The sequence below is a fragment of the Caloenas nicobarica genome, chromosome 13, assembly GCF_036013445.1.
Source record: "Caloenas nicobarica isolate bCalNic1 chromosome 13, bCalNic1.hap1, whole genome shotgun sequence".
Classification (NCBI taxonomy): Eukaryota; Metazoa; Chordata; class Aves; order Columbiformes; family Columbidae; genus Caloenas; species Caloenas nicobarica.
The window spans coordinates 10,263,292-10,291,057 of NC_088257.1; the positions used below are offsets into that span (position 1 = coordinate 10,263,292).

General features: G+C 44.4%; 1 protein-coding gene across 5 annotated transcripts; it reads right to left on the reverse strand.

Annotated features, from left to right (window-relative positions):
- Positions 1–27,699, reverse strand: PCBD2 (pterin-4 alpha-carbinolamine dehydratase 2). 5 transcript variants are annotated; one of them, XR_010606941.1, is made up of 6 exons: positions 27,607–27,699; positions 25,071–25,202; positions 7,390–7,470; positions 5,809–5,911; positions 3,194–3,346; positions 2,461–3,062 (listed from the first exon to the last, which is right to left on the reverse strand). XR_010606941.1 is itself a non-coding variant. In XM_065644056.1 (5 exons), exons 1-4 carry the CDS (start codon positions 27,688–27,690, stop codon positions 5,816–5,818), a joined length of 393 nt encoding a protein of 130 aa, XP_065500128.1. In that variant the 5' UTR covers positions 27,691–27,699; the 3' UTR covers positions 1–28; positions 5,809–5,815. The 5 variants fall into 5 exon arrangements, 3 of the variants coding, with proteins under 3 accessions (XP_065500128.1, XP_065500126.1, XP_065500125.1); XR_010606940.1 differs by having other exon boundaries at positions 2,492–3,062; positions 5,334–5,911; XM_065644056.1 differs by lacking the exons at positions 2,461–3,062; positions 3,194–3,346 and adding an exon at positions 1–28.
- Between the last annotated feature and the right edge of the window lie 67 nt (positions 27,700–27,766).

Genomic DNA, 27,766 nt, shown 5'->3' on the forward strand with positions numbered 1-27,766 from the left:
CCACATGGGCAAGCGCCGGGGCCAAGTCCTAGATAAAGAAAAATTTCTGCATTAGCAGTATAACAAGCAGATATTACTGTGTTTGCGTTGCTGAGTGGTTTAGGCACAAACCCCCTCCTACCTGGGGGAGATGATCTGGCGTGATGCTGCATGGCAGCGGGCCCCATCCGTCCCGGCACAGAATCTTAGAACAGTTTGGGTTGGAAGGGACCTTCCCAGCTCCCCCAGTGCCCCCCCTGCCATGAGCAGGGACATCTGCACCAGCTCAGGTTGCTCAGAGCCCCGTCCAGCCTGGCCTGGGATGTCTCCAGGGATGGGGCATCCACCACCTCTCTGGCCAACCTGGGACCACCTCTCACCACCCTCAGTGCAAACAATTTCTTCTTCATGTCTAGCCTGCATTTCTCCTCTTCCAGTTTAAAACCATCATCCCTTGTACTGTCGCAACAGGCCCAGATAAAAATTCTGTCCCCGGCACCCTGGGCTGAGGCGGGAGCAGCCAGTGGTCAAACGCTGCCAGACCCGCAGAGGAGCATCACACCATCACGTCAGCCTGGCACTAGCATCTAACAGCAAAAAGAAAATGATGAGGGCTCCTACAACGAGGGGAGCATTTGAGCTTTAGGGGGATAATCCTCCTTCGTGTACCCACCACTGGTCTGGAAATGATGCAGGAGCCCAAGCAGAGACCTCTCGTCTTCCTGGGGACCCTTCCCAGGGCTCCAGCATCCCCAGAGGCCGCGTATGCTGGCCTGGCTCTAACCACAGGACTGCTGGCAGCCATGCCTGGGCTCCTTCCAAAGTTCATTTGCAAACAAGTTGTCAGTCTCTCACCAAAGAGTCCAACTCTGCAACAGATCTTCAGTGCGAGCAGCACTTACGTAAACACAGCCTTTGATGTCAGTGGGATAACTCACATCCATGTTTTCTTCTTGTCTTTGTTCTTTAAGAGAAGGAGTATTAACAATTGCCAATTTATTTCAATTAGTCAGCATCTCTGTGCTTGCTAGTCTGGATGCTCTGCGAGCACTTGTTCCAGGACACACACACATTTGGCTAATCCCGAGGTGCAGCTTTGAGCAAGCCACGAATATTCGTTTCTTGGAACAAACAATTGTGAAAAACTGGAACTAGCTCATGCAGAAGAACTCATGAGCTTCAGTTAATTGGCAAATCCCTTCATTAACCTGGGGGTGAAAAGGCCAGGTATGCACACATCTATCAGAAGCTGCAAAAAGCTCGAGGCTTTCAAAACTGTGTTTTGCATGATTGAAAAGCACTTGCAGATGAGGAAAAGGCAGAGTGGGGCTGGGGACGTGGCAGGCTGCAAGGCTGAGCAGGAAGGCAGTGCTGGAGCAGGGAACTGGGCAAACCCAGAAATCATGCTCATCACCGCTAACTGGGGACACCGCAAGCATCCCTGACCCAGGGCCAAGCCATCTGGGGGACACAACCCAACAGAAAACTCCAGTCCAACAGGATCCACTCTGTGGTTTTGTTCTGCTGAACCCTTACGGCTCCAGGAAGGGACGATGCCGAGCAAGTGGCCACCAGCACCACAGCCCGCACATGTCCCAGGGGATGCTGTGACCCCTCCAGTCCCATCCTGGGACAGGGGACATATCACAGCCAATAGGGAAGCCTCTGAAAAATAACCATGTCAGTCCGTGCTTCCAGCCTGGAGAAGCAGCTGGGTGAAGACACATCCTCGTTAGCCTTCTAATGTCCAAACTGCCCCTGATGAGAGAGGTTAATTAACAGAAAACCCACCTTTTCTTCAAACACTCCGCCACAAGTATGGGCAGTTGGAAGGAGCAGGAAGGGCAGAAGGAATCCTAGCACGGTCAGACAGGGCCATAACTCACAAACCAAGACAGAGAAGTTTATTTTCTAACACGTTCCTGCAGAGCTGCCTGTAGGACCCCATCCCCAGAGCTCCAGAGCACATCCAACATCAACGCTGCCCTCCCAGTGTGATTTTTGCAGTTTACTGGACTTGAGCTCCCATGTTGAGGAAGGGATTATTCGCTGGCTCTGTTTCAGAGGTGTGATCTCCAGCCTCACAGGACCCAAGCAGCCATCCCAACCACACAACACGCCGCAGGCATCTTTCCTACTCTGCTCTCTCAGCCTCAAGTTTTTGCTTTTTAATTTCCTGTGGCCACATAGCAACATCGAAGGGTCCCCCAGGGATGGCATTTCCCACACGCCATGGACTGGGTTGGTGAGGGGACACACCGAGTTAAATCAAACTCAATGCAGGGAAGTTACCTGCAAGGAGAAGGCTGTTCCATGATAGATTATCCCAATACTTCAAGCCACAATCAGTCTTAACGCAAAAAAACCCCCAAAACCAAAAAAAACCCAACCCAAACCAAAACTACAAAGGCTCCAGGGGAATATTTAAGCTGGTGGCTACCAGCCAGGAGCTGAACCTTGCAGTGACAGCGAAACGCGATCAGTTTGCAGGAGCGGCCCCATCCCACGTCAGGCTGCGACCCACGCTGGGAGCAGGAACCAAACCAACCCCGAGGAGATGCTGGCACAGCCAAGGAAGCTGTATTTTGGGCAGCTGCTCAAACTGTATCGTCCTGGAGCAGCACAGCTCCAGCAATGCCATCACCTGCAGAAGACTTGTGTTCAGAACAAAGCTGACGATGCTCTTCACAACAGAAGCTGCCTTAGGCTGAGTCTACCATCCCAAGTCCAGTGCCTGTCATTAAATCTTCGCTGTTATAAATTTCCCATGAAGTTCCAGCTCAGGCAGGGACACTGTGCATCCCCTCCCTGTGCCCCTCCGCATCCTGCTCTCGCCGCACCAGCAGTTATGTGCAAATGGAGAGGAGCTGGGGAGACGTGGGAGCATGGAGCGGGTGTGAGCTGGCTGCTGTGCATTTTGGGAGCTTTGTGAAGGGGGTTCAGGGCTCCTCAGCATCACAAGGTTCCCCTGCCCGGCTCTGCAGGGATCAGCGAGTGGCAAATGGTGCTGAGATGCGGCAGGAGGTAGAGTTCAATGAGGGTTCATCGCACATTTGGGATGAGTTTCAGAAATGCTGGGAACCCTGTCCAAAAAAAAAACCAAAATCAAAATAAAAGGTGCCTTTATAACGAAAAAAATTCCCAGTGCCTGCAAGGCGAAGGGAAGCCCAGGAGAGTGCCACCGCCTCCCGAGGTGAGCAGCGTGGGTACCGACCCTGCAGCCGAACAAAACCCCGCGGGGCTGGAGGCAAAGGCATGGGCTGGGAGCCCCGAGGGAAGCTGCATCGTGAGCAGCGACGGCAGAGCTCTTCACAGCATCGGCACAGCCAGGATTCCATGTCTCAGACTGCCCTGAAGTCAGCACTCACTGGAAAAGAAAGCAGAAGCTGTTTATTCACTAGTTTTATTACATTTATTATGCACAGCAACGCTCACAAAAGGCACTCACGGGTCCAGGGGATGCCCCAGAAGTTAACAAGAAATTATGGCTAAACAAGCACTGACCTAGAAACCATAAGTGTTTCAAAGCCACCCTCCCCTTTTCTGAGTATTCTTGCCTCTTCACCGTTCAGGATCCTCAAACCACCACGGCTGCACAGCTCCATGCTGTAGCTGGACAGTGCAGCTCCCTGAGCTACATTAGTTGGTAGGGATTTTTTTTTTCCTCCGAGTATGTAAATAAATATCAATACTCTAAACCAAAGACCTCCCAGTAACTAAATATTATTTATCTTAAATTTATCTTAAAACTAAACAGCTTTGTCACATATGTATAATAACAAAGAAACAAATTACAAAGGAGGAATTTGATTTTATTGGTTTTATTAAAAGTGATTGCATTATATATCAATTTCTAACGGAGTTTTCACAGTTCATCAGAGATGTTGTCAAAACTCTGGGTGAGGCTCATTTCATTTCCCCACCCGTAACAGGAGACATCACAGCCTGCTTGTTTGTTTTAGTTTTATTCATTCCTCACAACAGTGACCATTTTCAAGCCATATCGGGGAAATCTGCTGCTTCGCTGGGGAAAGGCACTTGTGAGCAAAGAACATTTGCGCACGTAGTCTGAATTTGGGTCTTTTTAGGCATTAACTCGATATCCCAAGTAGGGTTACTGACAACAAACCCCAACATCTTACATCTTGCTTACCGCGATCAATTAGCACATGACAGCGCACTTGCTAAGGATTAACAAAAAATACCTTTCTTATTTTATCCACATGAATCCTTGCGTGGCAGCTAGTGGCATTTTGTATCCCAAATATCTGAGAGACCACACACCTCGCATATACACCCGATACAGATTTTGGCACTTGTGTATCTCCCTTCTCGGTAACTGTGCTGCCGCGGCGTCATTCGAGCAATGCACTCAGGCATTTCGGAGGTGTCAATCTCCTGGGAGCTCTGCACCCAGAGCTGCTTGCAGGGCATGATGGTGCACGTTAGGGACACTCGGCAGTGGGATTGCAAGCCTTAAGCAGGATGAAATCTCCATGCCGGCAGTGGAAATCTGTCTCGGTGAGGATCACAGGATAAAAACAAAGACTTTGAAACCACCGAAGAAAGTGTTTTTAACCTCGTCAGTGGGATCTGCAGCTCTTGCAACAATGCCTGCAATGAGTAATTGTAGCTACTGAAAAAAAAAAAAAAAGGGGTGAGCATAGCTTCAGCTGAGTCCAGCTTAGCAAGAATCCTGCGAACGCTGCTTCCTCCGCTGTCGGCAGCTCCCATCGGTGCTCCGGGCGCTCGGCCAAGCTGCTCCCCAACAATCTGGCAGATAGGGGAGCGTTACAACACAAATAATCCTGCAAGGTGCTGAGCACTGACCTGACCCAGCCAAGCCCTTAAGCGGATGCTTCATTTAATGATGTGAGCGTCAGGAGCTCACTGGGATTCTTTTGTATTTGCTGGACGAGAGCTGAAGTTTGCAGGAACTGCAGGATCCAGTCCTGCACCACAGACGGGGAATGGTTCTCAAGCACACAGCAAGACTTTTTTTTCTGGATACGGCTGTTCCCCATCTGAGGTGCAGGAGCTGTTGGACAAGCACAAGATAAACACCAAAACGAAGAGTTGTAACTGCTGGTTGAGCTGCAAACTCCAAGGAAACACAACTTAATAAATTGTTTACACGGAGGGTGGTGAGAGCCTGGCCCAGGTTGCCCAGAGAGGTGGTGGATGCCCCATCCCTGGAGACATCCCAGGCCAGGCTGGACGGGGCTCTGAGCAACCTGAGCTGGTGCAGATGTCCCTGCTCGTGGCAGGGGGGGCACTGGGGGAGCTGGGAAGGTCCCTTCCAACCCAAACCATTCTGTGATTCTGTGATCATCAGCTGCTTGCGCTGCTCTTACCAGCATCCCTTGCACTTGCCGCTGCTCACTGGTAGAGATGGAGGGACTGAGGCAGAGGGGACTGGCCCAGCCTGGCTGCTCTGACGCTGTCTGCAGTGCCAAGATGTACAGATCTATAGGAGGGACGTGGCAGGGCACAGGGCAGGCTCGTGTGGCAGCTGCCATCAGCCTCGGCTGCTGTGGGCTTGGGGAACACCGACACGTGTGGGCGGGCTACTCCTTCCATTCCAGCTTATTTTACTTTCTAGAAAAGGATTGTTTGAAATTGATTTGTTGCTGGTTTATCTGCTAAATATTTTAGGCGGAGTCAACAATGGCAAAGGACAAGCATCCAGAGGGGTCTTGGACTAAAAGCCCAAGATACTCTTTCTACAAAATTTCTCGTCTCAAGGGTTTTGTGAAATCAAGGTTACAAGGCATAAAGAACACCATTTAAATAAAAAATACTGGTGGACACTCTACTAAAGCACTTTACATTTCGGTTACACTGAGGCAGCGGCTTTGTCAATAAACTGAGCCAGCTTCACGTCTCTCTTGGTCAGTCCACTGCAGTCGTGGGAAATCAGCGTGATCTGAACCTGTCACAAAGGAAAGGAAAGGGGTTACAAAGCCATTTTGATCTCTGCCACATAGGCTGAGCAGCAGTTCATTGGGAATGCTGTGTGTCTCTGCAGTGAACTGGTTTTACATGATGCTTACTGCTCACGTAAACCAGGAGACATTGGAGGTGAGGAGGCTTAACAGAGCCTGAAGTCTGACCAAAGCGAGCCCCGTTGCAGAATAAAACAGCCTTTGCGTTCCTGGGCTTCATCCAAGAGGTGTCTGATTAAATAACTCAATCTTTACATTTAAATTCCATGGATTGGTTTCATGAAGAACCTGGGCCAGTGACCAAGCTGCCAACAGCCGAGTCAGGGGCCCATGTGTTTTGTTAAAAACCAGCACTCTGAAGGTGGAAAAAAAAAAAAAAAAAATTTCATCGCTGAGCTTGTTGCAGATTAATTTCAAAAAGAAAAACAAACGGACTGGTGCATTTTGCTATGACGCAGCTGCCTGCACGGGTTTGTTTAGACTAAGCCAGATGACACGTTGGGTGTTACTCTGTCTCGCTTTTGACTGAGATTTTGGGGAGGGAGGGGAAAAAATTTCTGAATATTCTGGAAAGCCAAGAAAATAATGAAGAGTAGGTGATAAGGACTTTGTCTGCTGATCATTTAATGTCCCCTTAAAGAGGGTGACCTGAAGGGCTGATGAGGAGGAGCCTGTGCTGGGATGCCTCTGTTAGGGGGAACGTTCTGCTCTGGGGGTGGTGGTTCCCAGCCACAGGCTGCTTGTCCACGTGTCCTTTTGGTATATTTTTAGTGGGATTGCCATATATTTGCGAAATGCTAAAAGAAACAACTCGCTACAATGCAATGAGAAGTATTAGAAAATAAAAATAAAGGGAGAGCAATCATTTCCCCCTTCACACGGCACTTTCATTCGGGGGTTGCAGTATACCTTACAAGCCTTGTAAATACGAGACCACCATCAGGTAATATTATAAATAAATTTTATAAGCTGCTATGTTGAGACATTGGAGACTACAATTTTTAAAAAGTCAACCTTAAATTGAGACTGCCAGGCTCCCATTTAGGTAGCTATACATCGACAGTCTGCTACCCTGCACCGCTGGGCTCTCGACTTGTCGCACAGAAAAGAACGAGGGTTGGTGGGTAGTTTCAAAACAGTCATTCATTCAGGTTCGCTAAATATGAGTTTAAAGGCTTCTACTTTACTTTTAGATCCCAGCCAGTGTGGTGAAAGACAGGTCCCAACCATGCAGCTGGTAGCAAACAACTGCAAAGAGTTTGATTCCTGGGGCCATATCACCACTACAAATATCTCCATATGTCTTTAAAATCTCAAATATCTTTACAAAGACACACCACCTCTTTCCATTCCCCTACCTCCTCCTCGCATATAAACTACAAAAAAAAAAAAAAAAAAAAAAAAAGCTAGTGGTTTCATCTCCTTAACTTGCTATGCCTGTAACTAGGGCTGGTGAACATCTTACCTTGCTGTAGACATTAAACCATTCTGGGTGGTGATTCATCTTCTCTGCTTGTAGAGCAACACGTGTCATAAATCCAAAAGCCTAAGGAGAGAAAGAGCAAAGAGGAAAATACTCCTCCACCTGCCAGGACTGGCAGCGGATCTGCAAAATTCACCCCAAAAAATCTCAAAAACTCCTGGAGATGCTCCAGGTTGCTGCACCGCAGCCTTGTGCGCATTCAAGGAGCATTTCACCTTCTCACGATAGCGATGCATTTCCTGAGGCTCCTGAAATCATCCCCTTCAGACCCCAGTAAATCACACTGCTCGATGTTACTTACTCCAGGATTCAGAGCCATTGCATGAGAGCAATGATTCTACCTTTGGCATCCAACAGTGATTTTTAAACATCCAAACCCCTCATCCCTTACTGCATCCTCAAAATGTGCCGTTTCCAATTACGCATCACACCACAGCATTACTGATACCACTTCCAGAAACACATCCTTTCACGTAGCTATTTTGCTATTTATTTTACTGGAGTGAGAAAGGTGGCAGGGGAGTTTGCCACTCTGATTTATGAGAAAATATTTTCCCTTAAAATGAGTTAAAATAGGTTTCCCAATCCTCCATTCCTGTATTCTGCACAGCATGCTCCCTCAAGATGCAGGTTTCATCACAGGCTCAAGAAGGAAATAATAGCAGGCTCTTGCCAAAATACTTAGAAGCAAATCACTACATTATAAAGCAAATTAGAATGTCCATGTAAATCAAGAACACAATTACGCAGCAGGGTCCGAAGGGCCTCAGTGCGTGAGCAGGACACCCCTAAGTCAGCAGGTTTTGTTCATACTGAGCACCATCCGTTGGGGTTCTGGACCTGAATTAACATGCAAAGCAAAAGTAACATCCACATTATAGTCTGGTTCATATTATAATACAACAAGCTCAACAAAACCCTACCTGATTTAGGTATTTTTTTTAGTGCTAATTTATGGAAGAGAATGTATATAGCCTGCATTCCAGCAAGTGATGGCAGTTTCAAACAAACATGTGGTCAATGAATAACATATAATGGTTGATAATAGTTTCAGTCTTTTTTCCTCTCACAAATTACAAAAACCTTTAAGTAAAAAAAAAAAAAAAAAAAAAGAATCAGTGCCTGGATGAAGTATGACTTTGTTAGTTGCTTTGCCAGTCAAATGAATGCAAACGTTATAATCAGGGGAAATCATTCCAATGAGGTTTGTCATTTGGAAATCACCAAACTGTCAGCAATTAAAAAGCTTTTTTCTTTGACCCGGGAGCATTCAAAAATTCGGGAAAAACCTAACTTCCCTTGAAGCTCTCACTTGGTTTAGTTTTACTTCAAGTGAACAATTACTTTTAAAAATTTGCAAATGTTTCAGCAGCACGTCTGAAGCAGAAAGCTCCAAGTTGTGCATTAGATGTTAGCAATGATTTGCAAAACTTCTGCATTAATAGTGCTGAACGATACTAGATTTAAATGTTTTTAGGGTATTCGTTGGCTTAATAGAAATGTATTTCCAACACAGCAATCTATATAGAAATGTCCCCAAAAGTTTAAAACATGCATCTGCAACTACATTGCCTCTGTGCAACCAAACAGCAGGGGGAAAATAGATCAAACTTATGAAATCCCTACCAAGTTCATGTGTGCTCTACCAGTGTCTGTCTGTCCATCTGAGGAACTCACCCACCTACATATATATGCAGGTTATATTACACGTTGCACGATCTCCATTAAGGTCTTAAATACTTCCTTTGCTAATTAAATGAATTGGAATGCTATTGTTTATGAATCACCTTTATATTTGTAGAGCCGTAACCTTTCTTTGGGAAAATACAATTGGCTCTGGAACGAAAAGATATTTAGGTTTGATTAGATATGAAAACACTATTACATAAAATCAGCTTGGACATTTCTTCACGTCTTGAAACTTGATCAGTAATTTGGTCTAATTGGTGATCGAGGAAACTATCTTGTGATCAATTAAAGTAATTACCACATTCCGGCAACACAACCAACCTTAATTTGAGTAGGAGTCTGCACTTCTTCAACTTTAATTAAAAATAATGAAAATTATTAAGCAGTCTGCAGTGCAAGATCATTGTCAAGACTGCATTGGTGGGCAGAGTTTATCAGACCATCACACATTTCTTGATGAAAGTGGGGCAAGTACTTCATTCACCACAGCGAGACCCAATACAGTCTCGACTTTAGTTATATTAGTAACAGAGATCTGCAGCCCCTCAGCCACTACCAAGAACTTTTTCAGATTTTTCCCTGAAAAAAAATAGAGGAGAAAGAAAGGATTTGTGCATTTTCTAGAAGGCATAAAGAAGTGTTAAAAGAGGCTTTGGTGTATTAAATATTATCAAGTATTCTGACATTTCAGTAACAGGCACATCAGGCAGACATTTTCAGTCTAACCCTTTTAGGACATTTGGGCTAAAATAACATCCAGACATACAGGTTACTCTAAATAAGTTCATGATGTCACCCAAGTGACGGCAGACAGAGGGTCCCCTCAATGAGCCACAAACATCATTAGAAAAGGCAACAAGTGAAGGAATCCTGCACAGACAAGGAGAAGCCTTGGGTGTACCAGTATGTCTCTTCCCTTCATATCTTTTAAAACCATGAAAGAAGGACCTAAAGGAACTAAAACCTGGTGTTTCAGTCATAACATTACTTCTAAAAATGTTTCTTTAATACCACCAGCCATAGCATGCCTCTATGAGATACAAATCAGGGCTACAATTGGAAGAACAAGTTAACCTAATAAAGTAAAAAAAAACCCCAAGCCAATCAAACACACCCTCCCCCCCACTTTAAAATATTCGGCTATCACATAGTGGTTTGAGACTGGCCAAACTTCTTTTGAAAGTGACAAAATATGCCATCACAAAATAAAACTTGATGTGGCTTTTGTTGCCTGAGAATGGGAAAACCAGGGCCAGACAATCTGCTGTCAGAAGTGGGAGGAAAAAAATGAAATTCCATCCATCCCTCTGCGCCGCACGTGGCTGCACGGCTCCAGGAGAACCGCGGCATCCCGGAGCTAATCTGCTATTATTCTTCCTTTCACACTTCTTAAGCAAGGAATCAATTCATCTTAATACTTTTTAAACATGCTGCTTTTGTATAACGCTTGCCAACATTATCTTGATGAGTTACACATCAAAGCAACACAGGTCGATATGTCGTGCTAATACATCACCGCCCGCAAGTCCCCAGTGATGGATTATCCCAGAGCATCTCCAGAACAAAGCAGCTGACAGTACTTGACTCAAAAGTGGAGATATTCAAGAAAAACAGCTGAAAGGCTCAACAATATAACCATACACACTTTTTATTTATTTGTTCTAAAATGCGTATGCTAGGAAGAGCATACCCAGGCTTCTTAAATCCTTCGGACGCTCAGCCAAGGAAACCATATGCTAATCACAAGTACATTAAGGTTTCTGCCTCCCATCTGTCATTATTACACTGGAGGTAGCATTAACCTTGACCTTCTGGCGTGCGAGGGCTACCTGTCTTCCCTTCCCCACCCACCCAGCCTGCATCTGTATCATTTATCAGTGGGAAGTGAAGAAATAAAACAAGTTATAGCGACATTGTCATACAAGGCAATGATGACGCCGCCTCACACATTTGCTTTCCATTCGCCCCAGTAAAAACCACCCAGTATACAGCACGTGTTCTCCGGAGGAGTTTGACACGTGTAACAACAATAAACTCAAATCCTTAAGGTTCACTTCCAAACTGCAGAAGCTTTCACATATCCAGCTGACATTACTACCTAACAGTGAGCTATGGGTCAGTAGATAAAAGGAAAAAAATCTCATTAATGTCAAGCTACTTTAAGTTATGTTTAGCTAGTCACAAGGGTTTGACTTAATCTCATGACATTTTCTGTTGTGCTCTCAAGAAAAATGCAGGGCTTGTTTTATTTTAACTCTCTTTACTCCATTAAGAAAGACTTTTACCTTACAAATATGCAAAAACCATCTCACAAGGCTACACTTTTCATCTAAAGAGGACAAGATGGTTAAAACACACAAAAAAAGAGGAATCCAACTGGTATTTAGGAAGGTGATTGCAGCACAGGAGGACAGGTATTCATTCTCAAAACCAGGTGCCCATTGTGGGATTCTCCCCTGATGGCATCATCTGCCTGAACCATCCCCAGGGACGCCACATCCATGTGGCATTAGATATTTTCATTTTTTCTTCTTTTTTCTTAGCCCTGTGTTCAACCATGCCATAAACCAGGGGAACGCCTTCCCACTGCTCTTCGCCTTTTTAATACCATTCCAAGAACAGCCGGACAGTCCTTGAGAATGCAACTAAATCATGTCCCGAAATAGAGCTAAACTCAGATTATTCTCGTCCCCATCTCTCTGGTGAGAGTGGAAGCGATGGCCACGCCAGCTCCAGCGTTGTGCCCGCGTTTCCCTTCTCTCTCCATCCCACCCCACCCAGACACGGGCAGCCAGAAGGGTCTAGGGGTGAGCAACATCTCACACATCACAGGCAGATATTTTTTTTTCGCCCCTTTAATAGCCCAAGCCAATCTCCCCACTCCCCAGGCATCACTCAGGACTGGGGAAAACCATACTCTCAATTCCAAACGACACTAATAAAGGGAAAGGATGGGAGAGGAATACAGCAGACATACTGCCATTTCTGTCTTCGTAACAAAACGTGAAACTGAAAAAAAAAAACCCCCACAACTACAATTTCAAATGTAATTTGCCTATGCTTTTCTGTGTTTACAATATCCTTTTAACATCCAGCACCAACTGCTCGCATCCCCCATACTTATCTGCACACATCATTTATACAAAAGTGAAATGCTGCTTTGCTCTCTAAAAAGTTACCTTTTTATATTCATATTACAGCTGTAAACACTGCTCTCCATGTTAGATCTGTGAAGACCTTTACACCATGTTCTGCAAAGAATGCTGTTTCTGTCTCCCAAGACTTGTTTACAATTATGTCGGTGAAGAAACTAGCTCACCAGCTCTATATCAAACATTTTTGACAGCAAAAGCACAAACACTGATCTATTCTAAGTAGTTTGCCACTCTATGTAATCTTGGAAAAGGCATTCTTGCCTTTGATTCTAAAAATGTTTATACTTCATACATTATGCAAATAGTTTTTATATATTAAGAAATAATGCAAGCAAAGCTCAAGTTAAATTAAATTCTTCAACAGTAACCTTGCCAAAGCACTGATTTTCCTATAAAAAAAAATTATTCCAATTTGTTGATCTTACATTGGATGAAACATACTGTAACAATCTTCATAATTTATGTCCTGTTGGGACACTATGATTTAAAGTAACATAATACAGACCAGCATCACCGCTAATCTAAACCACCTGACCAGATAAACAACAGTTTCCCCTTCTCTCTTCATTGAGGGTATTTCTGTTTATTGTCATATGATTTACCAATTTGAAGAACATGAAGAATAAATGGAGGCAAAGAGGAGCGGAGCTGGGAGGCACAGCCTCTCCTCAATGGGGACGTTTCTCACACAGGTACCGGCACAATGTCAAGAGCTCCAGGAGATGACAGAAGGCAATTTCAGGAATTCTGTCCAAGGAAAAGCCCAAACCACTTGGAATTTTACACTCGCTCAGCAGGACCCAGACCAGGCGCGGCACTAGACATGACACCGTCCTGATGCTGCTCGAGATGCAGCTTCTCCAAGAGAGGTTTGAGTCAAGGGCTTCAACTCCCAAGCTCAGCAGCAACCTAAGTGATGACATCAGTTTGTCGTAAAGCAGGTGCAAGAGTCATTTGCCCCATCTGAGACTCAACTGGTCTGGAAAAACAAATACAAATTTTCATCTGAGGCCGAGGGACATGGGATCAACACGAGCAAAGGGACCAAGGAAGGCAGAGAGCAGGGACCTGCTCCTACAGCCTTCTCCTCGCTCACCTTTTCTCTTCCCCTCGTGCTCGCTAAGCGTGTGACATACACACAATCTGCACAACAAACCTCAACTTTCTCTTTTCTCAGTCTATTAATATCAGGATTTTCATAACCGCTGACTTTAGATATATTTTTCTCTTATTGCTAATAACACAAAATGTTACATCTGTTACCATCTTCCTCATCACATCTTGACTTTCCCAGCAGCCTCACTGCTGAGGATCCTTTTTCCTGTTCTCATTTTTATTACAATAAGTGATTGCACCTGGATTTCGTGAACAGAAGGCAGATAATATTCTTGGTGATTCAATGAACAGACTTCACGCCAAAATTAATCACCTATTGCACCAAAAAGATTTACAGACTTGATGCAGTAGAAGTGAGAGAACATGGAGATGTCGTAAAACGGCATAAAAACTTTTTTCTGAGAGTGATAAAAGTTTCAAGCCTAGACTCTGCTGGCTTAATACAACCATATTACAAAACACATTCATTTGCTTATAGGTAGATTAAAATAATTACAGTTGCACATAAAGACTATTGCAAAATCAGTAGACATCCTAAATCCCAACCAAGCCTGGAACAAGGTCCCATGATATTTGTGATATATCACTTCATAGAAATATTCAAAATAAATGCCTTTTTTTCCCCCCAGTTTCAGTTCCTTAGCTCTCTAGGTAAACATAGCCTCATAAATATTATTTATTCAAAAATACAGAACTCTAAATTAGATTTTAGAGAGAAAGAAGGAAAATAATCCCTGTTTTCAGGAGTGAACTAGAACACAGAATAAGTCCTCCAGCCACATAGTCAGCTAAATGTGACTCTCCACCTCCCAAGCCAATTTTGTATGCTTTGTGCTCAAAAATGGAATATAACGGTTGCACTCAGGAGGTTTACACCAAATAAAAGGGCTATTTTGAGAAGCATTACTTTTTAAAATGAGCTTTTTGCACTCTACCTAAAACCATTAAATAATACAGTGAAGCCCCCATTAACCAAGCACCTGCTAAAGTGATCAGTCACTTCAAATAATAAACTCTCTCGGCTGCACAACTGAAAGAACAATGATAACTTCACCTGTTAAAGCAAATGTTTGGACCAGCAAATCAAACCCCTGGCTGTACTGTAATAAAGCCATCACACAAGCCACCACAAAAATAAACCTGTAACAAGGTGCGGCTGGTCTCCAGTTGCAGCCCTGTCAGTTCATGCACCCTCTGCCAGGGCGCTGCCCACCGACGTCCTTCGTGCTGCACAAGGGTGCTGCCCCTTGGGCAATGAACCAGCCTCAGCCGCGATGAGAAGCCGTGGCAAAACGGCCTAAATCAGAATTAATTTGTGCAATTGCCCCACTTCAGAAAAGGTGCTCAAATCCTCTGACTTTGTTATAGAGCTCAGGTACGGTGCAGAAGAACAGAGACATTCATTATCCCATCGCACCATGTTTTGGATGGAACAGACCTGGTGAAATCAGGACAAAATATTACTGGTTTACCCCTGTTTCTTTTTAAACACACGTGAAGGAATGATTTCATTCTGTAGACATGAAAACGAAGTTCACATGCCATGCGTGCTGTGGATAACATAGTGAGTGCTCAGACAAAATTCTCCTTGGTCTTTTGGCCAAGATTACACGTACTACCAGTTTAATATCCAAAATCTTCTCTGCTGAGTATCCAAGGGCAATCATATCCTGCATCTGATAATCCTCTAAATCTCTGCCGTTTATGATCCTAGGAAAACATCAAAGAGTGATAAGAAAGGCACTGCTTTCTGATGGATTAAGAGAAGAAGCGCCTGGTCTCATGACCGTTCCATCTTCCACTATGCCCCTTACCCACTACACTGTCAGCTTTTTGGTTCTGTTTTGGTTTGGTTTTTTTTAAAGACAGGGTCAACAATTCAAAGATGTGACAAAGAAATCACAATGGAGGTGTGAGGAATTCTCAAGAGGTCTTCTGATCACCCTCTTGGCCAAGTCAGAAGCTAAAAAGACCTAATGCTATGAAACAAAGCAAACTGAGGAACATTTACTGCAGATCCAGCCAGGGATGCTGAAAGCATCCTGCTGTATTGTCAGAATAGGTCTTCATGTTTGGCTTTTAATTTATATTGCACTATAAAATTCAAACATTATTTTGCAAACAGACATTTCAACTCTAGAAGTGACAAATCCTTTGAAGAAAGAGTAGGAGAGAGCAAGCGTCTTCCTCTTTGCGGCATCCTTCGGTCTCGGAGCAGTTTGGTACCTTGCCTGGTTTCCCATGCCCACTGGTCCCTCTGTGACCTGTAGGCCACCTGGACCTGTGTTTCACCTCCTGTCCCTGGTATTTGGAAGAATGAGTGGAGCAGGTCATGGAGAAATAAGGAATACAACTGCCTTAAGTCACATTATTAAGAACCAGGCTCATTTAAGTGCCAACAATTTAGACAGACAAGCTATATTTGACATTTTCAGCTGTCTTCAGACCCCTCCATGTGCTCGAAGTGGCAGAGTACATTCAATGTATAATATTTTGAGAGGTCCCACGAAGTTTTTTTTGGCTGGTTGATTTTTTTCACTAAGACACAAGGGTTCCTCTGGGTAATCCACACCATTAGTACATTGGTACACCTGGGAACAGAGAGATGGGCTCACAAGGGGAGACAACTACTAATTCTCAGTCCTCTAGCAAACATCAAATTCTTTTACAAATTCATAGAAGCACACCACAAAGGGAAACCCTTTGTACACCTCTGTTTTTTCATTAGATTGGTCATTACAAGATGCATGCAGAAACACAACATCCTGGGCTTGTACAGCCAATGCTGGTTTTGCTTGCTACAACCACCCACCCGCCTACTGTATCATGGAATAAAGATTCTCCCAACCACGGACATCTTGGTCATACACAGACATACATTTAACTGCCTACTGTTATCAGGGCATGAGGAAAATCATACTAAATCGTGAAATCAGGACATTCCTCTTTGACCCGAGGAATAAAACCACCTTTTCCTACACAGCACCCCTAGCACTAGGTAAGCCCATATGAAGCAGGTTTGTGGGAATAAAGAGGAATAAAAAAAAAAAAAAAATTACACTCAGGTCACCTCGATAAACTACGGGCCTGCCAGTGGCTTTTCAGAGCAGATGTAACGTTTTAGCCAACCGTGATTGTTTGTGAAAGAAATAATTCTGATCAAAACCCCGAAATTGCAGCCAGCAGAAGCGCTGCACTTCATCACGTTAATCCGGCCTGACGGGGAGCGGCGAGCGGAGATTCCGACTGCGAGGGGAGCAGATGTGAAAGGTCAGCGCTGGCCCGCGACTTCAAACCCCTTAACGTGTAAAACAGTGTGCATTAAAGCCCGAAACGGCTCACCGCGGGATTAACGGATGTCCGCTAAGCGGGTTTGATGTGCTTTTTTGGTGAGTAATGGTTAAGTTTTAAACAGGGGCGTTGCAGTTTTATTTTAGTTGATTTTGCCAGCCAGCGTCCATTTTAAATTACAATTGCAGAGGATAATATCCCAAAGCTTCTCCCTCCTTCATGGGAGTAGGAGAAAGTGAGAACTGCTGGCGTAAAAGGCAATTAATGGTTGGAAAACACAGTCAGGCATTATTCCAAAAGCAAGGGGATGCAAAAGGTTAAACAATCAAGACAGAGAGATGTGCTGTTTGCATTTAATCAGCATCTTTCCAGCATTCTCATAACAATAAATTTTAATGCATAGAGAGTAGCAAGACACCAGGTTTCCTTAACTGAAAAAGTAAAAAATCATTCTGAGTGACCATCTTCAGAAAAGGCAGCATCAGTCACACTTGCGTTTTCCCCAAACGAAGGTGGCCAACTGAATTCAAAATTATGACATTTTCCAAAGGTGGTTTAACAAGGAAAGAGTCTGAACTTTAGTTAAAATCAAGTTGACCTGCTCACATTTGTGGTACTTTGGTATGAATGTACCGCGGCCCTGCCCACATGGCTGATATAACATTTGTTCTGTTTAATTCAAATAGAGTGAGCAATCAATCTGTGCAGCTGAAAAAAAGGAGAAACATTTCTTCTACTCCAAATCTACAAGACAGCTTGTGAAGTCCAAGAGGAATTTTGACAAATAATTTCTTTTGCACTTTCAGATCGATGCATGAAACAAGCACAAGGCAAATGCTGTAATAATTTTTCCATGAGTGATAATAAATTCATCTTTTAAGGAAAGCATTTGTATTAGAGCCAACTGGAGAGCAGCCCAAAGGTCAGATGGGCAGATTTAAGCAGTGGCCTGTTTAAATGGAGATACAACAGGTCTACTCAGTGGGGCAAACTCAGCCATTAGGAACACCACCGCCCCAAATAATTATAACCAATAAAATAATGGTTTATTCTAGGGCAAAATATGACTTAGCTCATCAAGAAAATGAGCATCCCTAATTACAGCTAAGTCACGAGAAAAATTAAACTGATGCAACTTCTCCAACACCTATGATGGGCCACCTTGCATGATGAAAGAGATGAAGGACATTCCTACTCCGAACCTTTAACTTCAACATGATTAGTTTTATTTAAATATGACTAATATAATGAAATTTTACACAATCCTGGCAGCCCGATACTGGTGGTACTGCCAGGACGACATTATAACGGTGACACTGGTACTGTAACTTGTCCCAAACAGATGGGACACAAGGGCAGTGCGACCCGTACACACAGACCCTGGCCAAAGAGGAGACGAGATACCCCACAATGAGAAGAGGAGCAATCACTGCTCATCACCTGCCTGACTTTCATCAGACATTAATTTCTCATATGCATTAAACTCCAAAGTTTTAACGAAGGGACTGAAGGACAAAACAAGAGTTCCCAGATATATAAGGAAAGGCTAATTGTGAAGGACTTTAAAAGGCACAAGAAGCTGCTCATGCACTAAGGCTATCTGAAACAGAGAAACTTTGCCAAGTGCAAAACGTTGGTCTGAAAATATTCTGGAGCACTGGCTGGCTTTACACGTGGTTTTATACCCTGCCAGTCATGCTGGCCATGAGAAGAAAATAAATCCAGTATTTCCCGGCTCCCAGTACCAAGGACTTAATTTCTGCCTAGATGCAACCCAGTTCCTTATTTCCACCAGTACAGACTTCCGAGCTCTGCAGAATTTCCCACTGTAGCGAACCGCTCGCTGGCCGGTAACTGGGAACATCACTGGACACACCGTGTCCCACCAGCAGCATCTTCTCCTCTAAGGCCAGGGAAGGAGACTCGGAAGCTTTCAAACAAACCATCTCCCCAGAACAGCCCCCGTCATGCTCCACCAGCCCCGGAGCTCCTGCTTCCCCGGGCAGGGCCGGGCAGTGGCGCGGGCAGGGGGACCACATCCACATCCCACAGCTGCACCTCAAGCCGCCGACTCGGAGGCGAGAGCGTCATTTACTCAATCACAAGAAGGCTGGACCATCCAGGAATCATATATATTTTACTGTGCACACTTGAGCCAGCTCATTGGCTTCATTTCAGCCAGCAGGTCAACCTCTGCCAGTCCCAAAAACTTCACTATCAGTTTCTAATAAAGGAAAATGTCGACAGGAAGATACGCCAGAAATTCATTATTTTCAGATACAAAGTTTTTCTCAACTCCATAAATCCACCCATAAATAATTCTGATTTATTGTAAATCGGTTATTGTATTCATAAACTGAGGGAAGTTAGTGAACAACATAACTACTAAAAGAAATACTTTCATAACTTTGCAGGTGCACAAATCACAGCATATGAGAGAGGATTCAAAGGATAATGGAAAATGAACCAGTTTAGGAATGACTATATGAAAACCAGCACCTACCTGGGCAGACAAAAAAAACATTTCGTTCGATAGGCAATCTAATGAAAACTCTAGCAGAGGGAGCGAGCAGACTGATACTACATTAAAAACAGTGAAAATTAAAACCGCTACATTAAAAATACCCAAATTTAAAATACTACAATAAAAATAGCAATTCCTCCCCAAACAAATGAAAACAGGTTCGTCTTTTGATTTGCACAAGTGACAGTCAGGGGCTGAGGCTGCTCAGGCTTTGAGGTTAAACACAACCGACATAAGCTGCACCTGAATCCAATCAGTCCCCGGCTCTGAGAAGATTCACACGTGAGGACTAAATTTGTCACAAATGGGTTGGTTTCCGATCCTCCTGTAGCCAGCTTGCTTTATTCTGACCCCCATTTAACAAATCAACTTAATGGGCACTGGGAGTGCTATAAAACTTAACAATGGAGTGATTTTAACTTTTAAAATATAGTTATGAAGCAAAATGTTGGAGAGCTCCTTCAATACTGGAAATCAAATTAAATCTAGACATTTTTTAACAGTCTTGACAGATATAATCCTAGTTACCATGTAAATTTATGGTAAGCTGCTGTGATATTAGCCACAGGTGCTACTTTTAATATATGGCCCGCATCTGGCTGGGAATAAAATTTCTCAGAGGACTGAAAATGACCTCACTATCAGACAATGGAGAAGAAAAAAACCCACAAGACCACTGTGGCATATAAAAAGCTGGAGATGTGGTCCACAACCGAATATTTGACATAAAATTCATTTTAACTCTGCAGACTGCAGGTTAAAGGATATTATGTTTTCAATACGTAAAAGACGTGGACAGATTTCAGCCAAACAGCCAAAAAATTAAGTACATAAAGCAGCAATGAAATACACTGCCTATGTACATAAAAACAAATTTCCCAATCTTTGATCAATCCAGAAGACAAAGCAACGTGCCGGGAGTAGAAAAAGGGAACGTTGAGACAGATGACGTTACAGGGACTGGCCCCAAGTACCAGCATCAAAATAAATAAAGAGTATTCATTGCATATCCTACAAAATTCCTTCAGATGTGTAATTGTGATACTACAATAAGGATTATCAATTTAAAGGGACAAATCTGAGTATGTGTCCCTACAGCTGAAGGAAAATAATTGGCATTTCCATGAGGACGGGGAAAAAAAAGGCATCTACTGTAACATGTTTCGTCTGTGGTTTTTTACTTTTTTTTTTTTTTCTGGATTTCAAGCAACAGAGCTAGAAAATTTAGAAAGGAAATGCAAAGTGAGAATAACAATTTATTACACAGTTCTAGATTTTTTGCATATCTTTAAATAAGTTCTCAAAAAGCAACAATTCCAACAAAACACATGTGCTTCTACTCTCGCTAAGCACTGTCCTCCAAGGCATTTCCTTACTGTCCCCTCCACTCAGGCTCATCTTTTGCCTGGTCCTGTAGCCCCAAAACAGAAGATATTTTTAAAAGCTATTTTAAATCTCTTAGAGCATTTGATTTCCTGTCATTTTACAAAATGACGTTAGAGGTCTTATGGAGACTTCCTACATGATTTTTTTTTTTTTTTTAAGAAACCAACCTTAATTAAAAACTTACCCTATAAAAGAAAGCAGCTGTAAACGTTGAACCTGACCATCAGCAAATGTGCCCACCTTTGTAATTTCCTAACTACATTTTCTGCCTTGGCGTGATTACCGAAGGAAATGCAATCACACAGGCAGTTGCCCCTTAAACCCTCTGATCAAATCCAACCAGCTTTGACAAGAGACATGGAAGTCTCGGAGTTAAGATGTTCCTGCAAATTTGGCAAAAATGAGCAGCTGGGCAAAGGAGCCAAACTGTGTGCTCAGCACCATCCCCTGGAGCCCTTGGCAGCCACCTGCCCTGCGGGTATCGGGCTCAAGATGAACCCGGGGAAACTCTGATTTTTAAGGCAGTTCTGTACCTTTTGCAGGATCAGCCCTCCCGAGAGGTACCGAACTGCTGAGAAAATCCCAGGAAATTCCTGAGATACAGGCGAGAACATCGAGGTCCTCAACAACCCTTCCCTCCCTCGATGACCAGCTTTTAACATTAGTCCCAACGTTTCTGCAGTTTCTTTTCTGAGCATGCAGAACAATAATTGGGAGAAGTTACCAGCGTGGTCTGAAGGTGTAAATTAACTTTCTATCAGGATTCTGAATTTTGCTTGGGCAGACTGAAAGCAGAGGGCTTGCTCCACAGCTGGAAGAGAAGTGTTTTTGGTAGCACAAAGACACGACTGGACTAGAGCGCGCCTGTTTGGTGCTACGCAGCGGCCCGAAAGCATCACTAGCAGCTTTTCTCTTCCCTGCAGCCAGGGAAAAAGGCCCTGAATAAGCTCCCTGACGTGGCTGTGGGGCTCACGGAAGCTCAGCAGCCCCTGGACCTGTGGCAGGGCTCGAGACTTGCCACGGCGTGGTCCGAGCACACGCGCTCGCCAAGATCTCGCTCATGGTCAGAGGTTTCTGCCGAGCATCATGTGGGTCCTTGGGTCAGTGCACCCGAGCGACGGTCCTGGAGGTAAAAGACTCCGAGTTTAACTCCTCGCTGCCTACCTGCTGTTCAACAGTGGCAATAACCCGCAGCAACTGCAGGGCGTAAGGAGGAATGGATGCATCGGTGCGATCGGCGCGGTGGCTCTTCCAAAGTGCCTCCTCCACAGTTGAGTTACATTTGCGGTTTTCCCCTCACTGTCAAAGTATTTCATATTTCATACAAGGCTCAGAACACCCACCAGCCATCTCACGCTGAAGGCAATAGGAACACAGACCAGCACCCAGTCCAGGACCAGTGTGTGATGGGCACCCACCACAACCAAAGGGCTTCCAGCTGGGGCCCAGGCTGGTTTCCAGCTTCTTGTAGAGAATTGTACCCAAAAAGCCCATTTTCATGAAAACATATCTTCCGACTAACTAACGGCACCAGCATTTTCAAGTTCTGGGCTCCAAACTAATTCCCTAAGCCAGCGGTGTCATTAGCTCGTCAGCCTTAACGGAGGCAGCCCGTCGCTGATGGCTTTTACCCGAGCTAATCTCAGCCTGAAAGCTTCAGGAATCTAAATAACTCTTGTTTCACAGAAGTTTCATTTCATTCTCATGCTGAAAATAATATACATAAACCAAACTCATGTCTACACATTTGCAGGACTTTATAATAAAAGTTGTGTTTATATTCTTAACATCTGTTGACATACACAGACTTTGTAAACCTGGCAGAGATTTTAAAGCCACAGAATTTTCCATGCATCATGAACATTATCTGTGAGAAGCAATAAAAAAAAGCAATGAATACATTAATCATACCAATATCATCTGCAAAACATAAATCTGAAATACCTTTCATGTCAGCTCAACTACTTTTTTCTTCTTTTTTTTTTCTTTTTTTATACACACCTGATTTTACACCATCTGTAAAAGGGCAGCAGGAAGATCAGTGAGGAAATGATAATTCTCAGTCCTGTGACTTTTACTGAATACTCACACTTTAAATAACGCAAACAGAATATTCATTAAGTGAAATGAAATAAGTTGTATCTGCAAGTTTGATTTTTTTCATTGCAGGACTAAATTCTCCCAAAGTACCATGCAGATATAGCTCCGCTTTTGTCATTTGTTCCCTAGGTGGTAATAAGCACAATATTTATTAATAGTTATTATAAACATATGCATCAATAAGCATACATCCATAATTTTAATTTACTTTCAGCTTCAACTTATCGAAAGGCAAATACTTGCTCCCTAATACCAGCTCTGAGCATCCCCTCTGGATCTGCACGTTGAGCCCTTTCCCGGGACTCCGATAACAGGAACAGGTTCTGCCCTCCACGACTGCAAACGGGGACACTGCAGTAGCTCCTACAAATCAGCAGGTGAAATTCTGCCTTCAGATGTTTGCACATAAACCTTGATCCAACCAGGGGACCCACCTGCCCAGCTCGTTCTCCTGGCTGGACACAGAATGTTCAGTTTTGAAGCCGATTTCCAGACTCTGTTCTCGTTTCTGCCTTCCCCAACATCCACGAAGGGCAACCAAGAATGAAAAAGCCTGTACCAATATCTCCCAAACAATTCAAGTGGCAATTTTTTTTGAGTACCCTAAGATGACATGTACCAGAACTATAAATGTATACTACATCATTTCCTAATGACCATATTAAACATACTGTGCTTCATCAGTCTTCAAATGAGGAAGACATATGGATATCTACCTATGTTGTAAGACAAACATGCACAGTCAAAACCCCACAATTTTGTAATTTTTTGCCATAGCAATGGGTTTTCTAAATATCTGCTGCTGGGGCACACTGGTTTGTCTCTTGACCTGTCTGTTGGCACACAGAAGTCCCTCTGATCAAACCGATTTATTTACAGTGTGCAAAACCACTTTTTATTAACTTTGGGAAAAAAAGTCGTTTCTAGTTGTGCTGAACCAACAAAGACTCTGACCATGCCCCTGCAGAGATGCAGTTTCATGAATATTCAAAGCACAAAGGCTGAAAATCTCAACTCTTCCAAGGGTTACTTCCACCTCATCGGTATCAAACGTGCCAGTCTCTCCTGGTTGCTCCAGCTCGGAGCTGCCTGCACATCTCACCGAGGCTTCATGTGAGCTCCCTCTCACGGGCTTCCCTCCTTCCTTCCCCTCTGAATTATCTGATACAGTTTTATTTGTTCTGTATTAACGTTCAGGTTTGAAGTGCAATCCAGGAAAAGATGTACTCGGGGCTCTGGATGTGCTCCCTGGGCCAGCACCATTCTGCTCCTGAGCTGGATTTGTCTGAAGTTTTCTCTTCTGCTTTCCCCCAGCTCAGAGGGGCCAGCTCCTCACCCACCTTCTCTCTACTGCCCAGGCTTTCCTTGCCATGATAGCTACTGCACGAAATGGGGAAAAAATAAAGAGCCAGCCTTACAAGTTGTTGTTTATGTAGCTCACTGTGATTTCCAAAAAAATCTTGATCAGGGTTGAGGCACAGCCATGTAAATGAGAAGCTGAGAGCAAAGCTCCAGGTCCCCCCGCACACCGACAAAGCCTGGAGCTCACCCCGTGCCCCTCACAGCGGGAAAAAACAGCTCGGCAGGAGCCATCGCCCGAACAAAGCCTGAGGTTTCCTCTCCTACTGAGACAGCGCTCACCCCCTTCAGAAATAAAACAGAAGGGAAACGCCTGCTCTTGGAACGTGACTTTTTCCTAAGCAATGTCATGGCTCCTCAGAAGGCAATTTTTGAGCGGAATGTAGCTGACCGCAAATCTCAGGATACAGTCAGGATTTCTAAAGCAAGTTTGTGACTGATGTCCAAGATGTGTTACCGTGAGTTTGAGACACGGCTCAGGATCCTGACTCCAAATGAAAACCCAACGCGGTCTAACTCCAGCCTGCCATGCTGAAGACACTGCGAGATCAGCTACTACAATTCATTCCAGAATATACCAGAATTCTGCCTTCCTGCTGAGAAGGCAAAACGTATCGTATTTTCTCCACCTTATTTCCCAAAACTTTCTGTTCTGATCCCATTTTTCTCAAGTTTTTCCAGTCAAAAATGAACCCCACTGTACATCAGCTATGTATTTCTAGCATTCATTTATGAGTGCCAGTAATGAAAAAAATACCAGGATCAAATAATATTTGTCTAATCCCATAGTACTGGCCCTGCTATTATAATCAAGAAATTGTAATATTAGAAAAAAATCTACTTAACAACTACAAAACAGAATTAATTTAGTCCACCTAATGAGATCAGAATCAGAGAGCAATCTGTCAAGGCAAACCCAAGATAGTTTGGCCCCACAAGGATGCTCTCAAATTTTGAATATAAACACTTTCCCATCAGGATCATATGGAAATCAAAGCAATTACATTTCCTTTATATTCAAAGTGGTATATAAAAAGAATTACCTGATTAAAATTTTTGAAATTGAACTCTTTGTAGATGGCGTCTCTTTCACCTAACTCAGACCAGCCAGAAGCTTTGAGATCAAGTAAAACTTGGTTCCTCTCCTCTGCTGTCAACCAGTGAGACTGCGAAGACTATTGAGGAAAAAAAAACATTATAGGAGTGAGGCTGAGGTTCTCTTTTGTCCAACAATAAGAAAACCACACAATGAAATTGTGGTTATATATTGTAGAAAGGTAAAGAGGTAGAAAATTCACTGTACAGTTTCGTACCATCTATAATTTCACAGACCAGCTTAACTCAAAACGGCCAAGAAAGACCATTTCTGTTTGGTCAATTAAGTTCAGCAAATGCTTTTGTACAAAGCTAACGAAGAGCATCAGGCTCCTTCATGGGAATGAACATGGACACCAGCACACCTGTACCCTCGTTCACCTCAATCATCCAAATGCCATAACAACTGAATTAATTTTCAGATATTCCATTCTGTCACATAAATAAAGGATTAGTTACATTATATGCTAAATGTACAATTACAAGGTTAAAAGGGATATCAGGGGAATATCTAAAAAGACAGAAGCAAAATAGGAAATTGTGTTCTCCACAACTTGCATGCTGCTATTCCTAAGGGAGCTGGAACAGATTTAAAGATAGCACACATTGTGGAGTTTCTGCAAGCAATAAAGAGCTTTTTAACTCACAATGAAAAGAAAAAAAAATACAATAAAGACACAATTACGATATGCTACAAGTTACTTCTATAAGCACTAGATTCTGCAAAGCACCTATGTTTAAATATGTCCTGTTTTAAGCAAATTAGCCCTTCTTAAGCCGCTGGGAACACGGACGTAACAAATCACACCATCTGCTTAAATATCCGAATCACTGTCTGAACTGCACATGAGGCCAGAGCCAGACCCGCAGATAGAGGAGAATTCTGCGGGGTGTTCAGAGCTTTGATATATAAAAAAAAAGAGCAGAGACTAAGGGCATCAGAGATTACTTAGACGCTACATTCTAACAAGTGGGTCTCAAAACTCACATTATAAACACCATGCTTTAATGGGATGAACTTCTGTCCCCAGCAGAACAAAATTCAGGCTGCTGTAGCCGTTAAATCAGCAGCCAGCACAGGTTTGTGAGAACCTCCAGAAAAGGGCTGAGCGATTTTGCCCCAGAGCACCCCCGAGGCGCGGGGGGTCTGTGGGCACCACGGCAGCTCGGGGGCGGTGACTTTGACTTTGGCAGCGCCGGCAGCTCCGCTGCAGAGACCGGCCGGAGCCCCAGTGCCACCAGATGGGGCTGCGAGCCCGAGCAGAGCAGGAATTAACGCAATTAGTGCGACCTCGGCAAGGCTTGGACGTGCAGACAGCCGAGGAGCAACATTTTCACCAATAACAAGGGCCAAAAACCCCGAAACGGCATAAGTCGATCTGACGGCATCACTGCCACCGCTCGGGTTCAGCAGGATACACCCAGTCCAATAGATGGGTTTTACAGATCCCAAAATGAACTAATTTAGGCTCTTTACGCTTCAAACACAGCTTTGGCCTTGTGAGAATACAAATATCAGATTTGTTGTTGCTATAACTGCAGTTGCAGGCATGAATTTCTTACACTCTTCTTTTTCCAAGCACATACAAAAAATGCAAAAGCTAATTGCTGTCTTGAAATGTATTTTTATCTGGCAAGAGATGAAATGAGTAGGCTAATTTACAAAAAATCATGCGGGCGTTCTTTTTTTGAGATAGCAAAGTCCAGGACTGCAACCAGGAGGCAGCACCAAGTTCAGTCCCTGGCGGGCAGTGGATGATCTCTGTTGGTTTTAGGGACGTTGCAGTCACCTTCCCGAGACACACAGGCATTGCCAAGGCGGTGCTGTGCCTTCAAATTAAATGGTGTAGTTTTTAATAGAAATACAGAGAGTGAGTTTGATGCAGGCCCCAGAGCGCGCCAATTGCAGCGTTTTGATAAGGAATAAGTTACCCGCGTTAGTCCCTCCAACACATCCACAATATATTCAGAAATGTAGCAGAAAGCAGCAGGAACTTGCTTGCAAAAAGAAAAAGAGAAGGTGGGAGATGCCATTTACATTTTCAGTCACACGCCCACAGTCACGGGGCCCACCCAAAAAGCAGAAACGTGCAGTGTGGGCACCGACACGCCAATATTGACCTAGCGCAAAATATCATGACCTGACCCACAACACACGGGCGACACGTAATCATCGTGAGGTTTAACCTCCGTCATCGATAACCTTCATCTAGAAGTTCAGGGGGGAAAAGCAGCCATTAATTACATTAAAAAAATGAGTGTTAAATATTGCCCGTTTGATGGGTGAGAGCCATTAGCGATCAGCTTCATGCACAAACACCCACCAGCCACCGGGCGGGGAGCGGGGCCGGAGGCTGCGCCCCGAGCACGCGTGGCCGTGGGCGGCCCCTCCGCCCCGCTCCCGCCGGGCCCGCAGGACCCGGCCCCGCCGCCGCCCGCCCCGGGCGGGTCCCGGCCGCCCCCCCGCCCCGCCGGGCCCCTCACCATGGCGGCTCCCCGGGCCGCCGCGCCCGCCGCCCGCCGCGCTCCCAGCAGCGCCCGCCGCAGCCCGGCCCCGCCGCCCGGCATCGCCGCGCTCGGCCCCGGCCCCGCCTCCGCCGCTCCGGCAGCGGGAGGAGCCGCCGCCCGGATCCCGCAGCGGGAA